This window comes from Gekko japonicus, unplaced genomic scaffold, assembly GCF_001447785.1.
Source record: "Gekko japonicus isolate JY-2015 unplaced genomic scaffold, Gekko_japonicus_V1.1 scaffold1164, whole genome shotgun sequence".
In the NCBI taxonomy this organism is placed as follows: domain Eukaryota; kingdom Metazoa; phylum Chordata; class Lepidosauria; order Squamata; family Gekkonidae; genus Gekko; species Gekko japonicus.
Genome location: NW_015160873.1, coordinates 300,459 through 308,415, shown reverse-complemented (window position 1 = coordinate 308,415; position 7,957 = coordinate 300,459). Strand labels below are relative to the sequence as shown.

Sequence of the window (7,957 nt, the reverse complement as noted above, 5' to 3'; positions counted from 1 at the left end):
TAACAGGCAAGCTTTTTCCATGAAAGCTTATCCACATTATAAATACTCTCACTAACAAGGAACTCAAAGATGATCCCCTTAAAGCTTTAACTTGGCATAAAGGCAACAAGTCAGGGAAGTAACAGCTTCAGAAACGTCTTCTTTGGGACAGAGTCATAGGAGTCTTGTGCCACTATGAGGGCTTCGGAGCACATATGTACTGGAGGGAGGATTCTATACTTCCAGAGTGTGCAGGCTTAAAAGCAAAGTAAGGGGGCAGGGGTTATCTTTCAGCATCCAACCTGATGAAGATTTTTGGAGAACCTGAAAGTGTGCAAGCTTTCATTTTGATTGGCTGCGGTGAAAGACACTGCATGGCTTTTGTTTCTGGGTTTTACCATGAACCAACTCAGCTACTTACGTTCTTAGAATCAAAGACTGCACTCCCAAGTGCCACATCATTTGTAAAGTGTTTTTGACCCACAGAAACTACTTTAAAGTCGCTAGTATTTAGTTTTCCTGCTACCCCCTCACCCATACACTAGAAACAGTACTAAACCGTGCCTTTTCTTCTGTGGACACAACAAAGTTTTGAAAGGTGATCTTGGGCGTTAAGCAGGACTGGCGCTGGGATGGGAGACCACCATGGAAGTCTGGGGTTGCCATGGGGAGGCAGGCAGTGGCAAACCACCTCTGAATGTCTCTTGCCTTGAAAACCCCACTAGGGGTCGCTATAAGTCAGCTGTGACTTGACTGCAAAACAAAAACAAAGAAACCCCATACATTAAATTCCATTGGAATTTCAACTGTGTGTTATGAGCCCAATGCGACTTTATTTAACTGACCAGGTAGTTCTCCTGTTTCAATGCACACCGTGTATTATGACTCCCATACCACTTAAGCCTAAACAGTAGATAAGACATTTTATTATTGTGCACTTATACCATGAAAACGTTAATACAAAAAGAGCGCTATTTTTGCTTGACAATACATTCCCTCCTATACATTCATATCTTTAGCCTTCGGTTTGTCAAGACGTCTGCTGTTTGCCTCATTTTTTGGTGTTCAAAAAATACACAGACAAGAATCTTCATAGCACAATAAAGAAATTACGGACATTAACAGTTTCAAAACTTGATTACAATGTCCAAGAGTTATTATCAGAGCGCAAACACCAATTAATGTTAGTTTTTGCTGCTTTTTGTGCAAGGGTATTCCCCCCATAACAACAAAACATCACTTATCATGCAAATCCATTTTTACTGTACAGTGTGCTAACATTAAAGCAGTGATCAGCACCAGAGAACACAAAGTTTATTTTTTATTCTGCAACAGAAGAACCTTTCTCCAAGGCAGTTCAAAAATCACTGGTGGGTAAGCAGGAGCACACATTGAACACCATTGGACAGGATATGCCTGGGGTCCCCAACGTGGTGCCCGAGGGCGCTATGGCATCCACCAAGTCTTCTGGCCCCTGTCAAGTGCTTTTAGGGAGTGGGTGGGCCAGTTGAGGCTTTTGCCCAGCAAGGCTTTTGATTGGTTGTGCAGATTTTTTAAAATATTGCTTTGGCAGTAGCTGCCACCATGGCACAAGGTTCCTCACTGTGTGACTGAAGGTAAGCTGGGGCAACCAATTGGTAGCTAGCTTCACCTCCTGCAGTAGCCATTTTGTGGCTGTGCCCACCATGTTGTATCAGAATTCCAAAAGTGCCCACAGGCTTAAAACGTTTGTGGACCCCGGGTTATACGCTAACTCCACATTTCTGGCAGATCCTATGTTTTAAGAAGTGTTACTGCAACAGTCCTCTGAAAAAACTACTGATAGGATAAAAATGGAGGAGAACTATGTATATCACTTTGGGTCTCCACTGGGGAGAAAGACAAGTTATAAATGAACTAAAATAAAAATGATCAAGTATCTTATACGAAGGGCTTTGGATGTATTCCGAACAATATCAAGTCCCATTTTAGCTTTCAGTCCTGAGTCTGCCACCCCTAGATTTACAATGCTGAGGTTTGTGTTTTTTTTTTTAAGGGTAACAAATTACCAGAAGTAAGTATTTTGACAGAACATAGGTGATTCTTCTTTAATGCTTGCTGTTTTAAAACAGCCTATGGAAGTCATGCATTGCATATCAATAGTGATATATCTAAGTGCATACAGTACTCAATGCACCCAGCTATACCAACAGACAAGCTCAAGCTGCTTGCATACACGATCACCATTAGGCTACATGGCCAGCAAATCAGAATCCTTAGAAGTATGGCTGAACTGAAGAGGAGGAGGAGGGGGAAAGGAATTTAATGCAAATCTTTTATCTATGTCAAAGGCACCCTTTTGGGGGACCACCACAGAACTGCTCAATTGCTAACATGATCCCCAGCTGGCTACTAGGATAACCATTATCACCATTGTAAGAAGTACTTGCCCTCAGTCTAAATGTGCTTCATTAGCCCCTAGTTAGGTGTGCACGCAAAATGGTGTCAAACCAGAGGCAACAACAGCTACAGACAGTACAAAAGGGAGGTTTTATTCTTGGGGGGTGGTTGCTCCCCTCCCTCCTACAATACTGCTACTTAAGGTGAGAAAAGTCAGATCAGCCCTACTTAGAAGTCTGTTTCAAGGAATTACAATCTTGAACACAATGGAGTCATGCCAGCAAATTGTTCTTCAATTATGCAACAAAGAGTTAATTCAGCAATATCAGAAAAGCAACCTCAGATCTTTCATATACATAAAATACTTACAAACTTTGAGAAACACGTCTACCTGACCACCATTTTGGGAATCAAATGGCTGCCTAAAAAGAGAGTGAGAATTCTTGCTGTATTTTGGTTGGTTTTAGAAAACAATGTATACAAAATGGTTACAAAACAGTTTAAAGAATGAGGAATGTTATACAGCTAGTTCACCAAAAATCTATGGACTGAGATCCCCTTCTTGAAAAAGTACATTGTTTTACAAAAATTCTGAATCAGTGGTTTTTAAATTCATCTCTGCCAAAACTCTCTCCCATCCAAGGAAACTGTTATCTATGTTACAGGTTTAGGATTAGAGTTATTCCTCCATTAAAAACAATAACTTATCCTAATCTATGGTAATACTGATTTCCTTTGGCTTACCAATTGAGACTCAGTGGGGTACAGGGACTGGCAACAGCATAGGACTGAAATGACCCATGTTTAAATCCTCCCTCTGCCAAGAAGCTCCCTCACTGAGTTTAGGCTTATCACACACCCTCTCTAAACCTAACCTACTAGGCGGGCTTGTTGGGAGGATAACATAGAAGCCATAGGACCATGTCAATGTACCCATCATAATAAGATGGAGGAGGAAAGAACCATACACACTACACCAGGGGTCATTTCCTGCAGGAGCACACAGGAGCGGAGCTCCAGCAGTAAAGAGCCCAGGGGATGGGCACATGCACCCCCTGCTCCCAGCAGCCCTCAGTCAGAGCAAGAAGCAGCCAGGTAAGTTGCAGAGCCCCCCCCATCCAAAACAGTCCAGTGGCACCTTTAAGACCAAGTTTTATTCAGGTACAAGCTCTCCCTCCTCTGCGAGGACAGGTCTGCATGTTCTCCCCCCCCCAATAGCTAGCAATCCAAAACAGTCCAGTGGAGCCTGAGCCGTGGGGGTGTGGCCTTCTGACACACTTCCGGTGATGTCAGGGGGTGTGGCATATGCAAATAAGTTATGCTAATGAGCTCCTGCTCCTCTTTTTCTACGAAATGACCCCTGCACTACACCACGGTTTTTTTGGTGGAAGGGAAGGATAGATGTGCAACAAACGAAGAGTGAGAGGTTGGAGGTTGAAGTCCATCATTTTTCTGAAGCGGATTATCTAAAGGGGTAGCCACATTTAGCCTGTTGCAGGCTTATGAGTATTTAGTAGACGTTTTTAGTTATGTGATACCAGAGCAGCATCTTGTAGCATTTTACTAGGCCATGTTGCTATCCTAAGCACTGTGACTTGGTTGCCTTGTGTAGTAACTTTTTACAGCAGTGAAACTTCCTTATGGAGAAGGACTCATGCGGCCGTGAAAAGTCAGCCTGCCAGGTATTAAAGTAACAGTGGCCACAATATACTGCCGGTGTGGTGAGGAGCCACATGGAATTGCCTCCATACAACTGCTCTGTCTACCACCTGTTCACAGTTCAATGGGACTTTCTTCCTATGAAATACAATTGCAAGACTTGTGCAACTGAATAACTGCAGTGGTTAAGACCATGAATTATGACCCTTCATTCACATTTTCTCTATGACCTAGGCCAACAGCAGCAAAATATTTAACACTGGGATTCCTGTACCACTGAGGTGCTGTGGCACAGGGGAGGGGCCATGGCTCAGTGGCTGAACACCTATCTGCTCGTCATGCAGAATGTCCCAGGCTCAATGCCCAGCATCTCTAGTTAAAAGGACCAGGCAGGCAGTAGGTGATGCAAAAAGCCTTGGCCAGAGACACGGGAGAGCTACTGCCAGTTTGAGTAGACAAGACTCGCCTTGGTGGACCAAGGGCCCGATTCAGTAGAAAGCAGTTCAGAACAGTGTACATGCTTTTGCCCTTCCTTCATTTGATCCTTGCAACAACCCTATGAGGTTGGCTGGGCTGGGAGTTTCATTGTTCAGTAAGAATTTGAATCTAGATCTCTCCAACCCTTGTCATACAGTAATCATTCCACCAGACTGGCTCTGTATAGTGCACAAGTACAGCTAGTTCTTAATGGTGCAATGTATTGTTGAGCTGTAGTTCCAGAAACATGCATTTCTTCTATTCCTACATAAATATGAGGCCCATGTGAGGTACTTATGCTTCAGTGTTGCTGATTTCAACCTTGGTGGCATTAAAAATATGCTTATGCATCTTTGTTTATGAAAGATCGCAACTCACTTTTCAACACTGGGTACACTTGCATACATCAGGATAAAAACTAAAAAAGGGTCATATTTCACAAACACACTAGTAATCCATATTAGGTGCCAGTTATATATTTTGGCCTTGATCCAGCTTTTGCATAACTAGTAGCCACATTTGGAGACAGACCTCCCCACTTACATAAAAAAATGCACCTGGCCAGTTCACTGGGTCACACACGAGCATTAAATATGGAGTAGCATCAACACATATACACAGAAGCCTGCTTCCGTGCGGAAATCTCCTTTGCTGTGAGAGAAAACACATTCCATGTGCTTAAAGTACAAAATAAAAGAATTTAGACTTGATATGTATAGAATATGTTTTGATTTCTGTTTTTACATGGCTTGAAAACATGAGGGATTTTAACATCTCTTCCCACAACTGGCAGGAAACAGCTACATTTGTAGAAAATTAAAATACATTTCAAGACATGCCTCAAGCACAAAGCAGTGCCTTCACTGTAAGCCAAAAATCTGGGGCAATATTAAACACGGATTTACGTGCAAATCCAGTAAATACACAGTGAAGGGGCAAGCAAATCCATTTTCGTCTCAGTACAACCAAAAGCCCTATCCCATAATTTAAAAAAAAGGGAAACCTCAACTAACTAGAAACTGTATGCTTCATAAGCATATACAATAAATAGAGTTGTTGCAGCTATTATTGAAGAGACGGATCCTTTTTAAGATAGTTTTGTGTTCTAATAAATATAACTTACTGAGCAACTAGGGGGTGAAGAAGATGGTTTAAAAGGCCTGACCTTACAAAAACAAGGGAGAGGAGCGACTTGGGCCCTACTTGAGCTGAATCATCTCTTGCAGAAACGGTATTCTGAATGTACCAGTGCACAGCTGGTCTGACCAGGTGGGGAGTTCATGCTGCAAAGGAGTCCTCCTTGGAAAAAACGTGTAATCAGGGTCATAGTTCAAAAGGCAGCTTAACGATGCCATGTAAATATCAGCAAAGCGAGACAAGCGTCTTAAGAAGTAGGTCGGGTTCTGGTCAGTCCTAAACAAGCTTCCAAACTGAGAGTTGAAGAAGTTCCTGGTCAATTCTCTGGAAGAGTTCGGGGAGAGAAAAAAACAGAGAGAAGAAAAGACTTTTTAAAAAAGAATCGTCAGTACATTAGTTTAAAAAGTTTGTTTATGCCCCCCCCATCCTTTCTGGTTAATCTTAAAATATCCTCTTCTGCTTGTTTCAAACCAGATTGTTTATACCAGTCCAGTTACCTTTATTGGCATGTAACCAAACAACCACAGCATAGAATAATATCTGCAAAATACAGAAACAAGGAATTACCAAGTAAGCAGGGCTATTTTGGGGCAGGAACGCACAGGAACGGAGTTCCGTCTGGCTTCAGAGTTGGCCACGCCCACTACAGCCAAAACCTCTGCGTGTGTGGCTACAGAGGGAAGGCCTGGAGAGCGACCCCCCCATGACTCCGAGGCAGAAGGGCCGGGGGTCCCTGGAAGGATCGGGGAGGCATTTAAATGCCTCCCACTGGCCTGTCCAAGGGTCGGCTTGCCCGGGTGCCCCGCACTTGCGGGGCACCCAGGCAAGCCAAGGAAAGGCAGTTTAAACTGCCTCCCCTCCCCTCCAAGGGCCGGCTTGCCCGGGCTCCCCACAGCTGCAGGTGCCCGGGCAAGCCAAGGGAAGGCAGTTTAAACTGCATTCCCTTCGGGGGGGGGCTTGCCTGGGCAAGCCAAGGGAAGGCATGGGGGTGTGGCCTAATAAGCTAATGAGCTGTGCTGTCAGGGGTGTGGCCTAATATGCTAATGAATTTCTGCTGTTAGGTGTGGCCTATTATGCTAATGAGTTCCTGCTGGGCTTTTTCTACAAAAAAAGCCCTGCAAGTAAGTATACCCATCAATTAAATAAAGGGCGAATAGAAATGGCACGAAAAAGAAATTTAGCAACAGTTTCCATTATCTGAAGGTTTGGATTATCAAGAAGAATAAGGATCTTTAGGCAATCAGGATATTCTTCTAGTTGAGCCAAAGTAAAATTCAGAAATTTCAGTCGTAGCGCATGGTTAGAAGGGTCACTGAAACAAGACATGGGAAATCGTTTTGATATTATCATTTGTGCATGGGCAACAGCGGTCAGAAAAGGGCACACCCTGAAAGCGGCCAGATAATAAGGCCGAAGGTAATACATTGAATCTCGCCAAAGAGAGGGCTCTACGGAGTTTGGGGGTGTGAAGTTAGTACAGGTAAGAGGCAGCTTGGCCGACTTTAGGAGATATTCCAAAATACAGGGGTGAACAGGTTTTATTAGCGGCATTATACAGTGAATGTAGCTCAGAACAAAGTAGATTGGCTCTTATAATTGAAAAAGCCTCATGTTCGGAAGTAAGGAGTAAGGAATCTAAGGTGATATCCAGGGATTTAATTTTGGATTCTATATAGGTAATCCAGTTAGAGTCATTAGATTCCAGTAGAAGCTGATAGGTGTAACTAGAAGGGTCCGAATTGAAAAGAAGGCGAAGCCAATACTTAATTGTAATTAGCCATGCTTTAGTTATCAGCATCTTCTGGTCACATTCCAGGCATAAAGCTGCATAGGGGACACACATTGGCACCCCAAAGATTTTCCTCAGGAAATAGGACTGAGGCTGTTCTATGAGATTTCCAGTTGTATTGATCCAAATAGGCACCCCATATAATAACTGGGCTCCTATTTTAGCATTAAAGGCTTTTAAAGCAGCAGGTATATACTGGTTACCTCTTCCTGAAAAATAAAATTTGGAAACGGCTGCCGCATTTACTTTGGCCGTATCTGCTGTTTTTCGGTGACATACCCAAGAGGCTTTGTATTGAAAATGAACACCAAGATATTTAAAGACTTTGACCCGTTCCAAGGAATGGCCATTGATTTTCCAGTCATGAAACTTCCAGGAGTTGGAAAAGACCACTACTTTGGACTTCTCATAATTTAACTCCAGGTAGTTGGCAGCACAATATTCATAGCAGCGATCAAGTAAACGCTTTAACCCCAAACGAGTCGATGACAAAAGGACAGTGTACAGCAGTAAAGATATAAGCGTAGACCCAAGTCT

The 7,957-nt window shown here is 43.2% G+C and overlaps 1 protein-coding gene across 2 annotated transcripts in view; it reads right to left on the bottom strand.

The window, feature by feature from the left end:
• Nucleotides 1-804: 804 nt before the first annotated feature.
• The window catches only part of NT5DC3 (5'-nucleotidase domain containing 3), a 52,268-nt gene continuing 45,115 nt past the window's right edge, over nucleotides 805-7,957 (bottom strand). The window contains exons 14-15 of one of the 2 annotated variants that reach the window (XM_015422661.1): nucleotides 5,741-5,955; nucleotides 805-2,780 (exon numbers count right to left, since the gene is read on the bottom strand). In XM_015422661.1, coding sequence (XP_015278147.1) covers nucleotides 2,746-2,780; nucleotides 5,741-5,955 — 250 coding nt within the window. In that variant the 3' untranslated portion in view covers nucleotides 805-2,745. Of the gene's footprint in view, nucleotides 2,781-5,484; nucleotides 5,956-7,957 lie in introns of those variants that run through there. The other variant, XM_015422653.1, reaches the window with a different exon arrangement.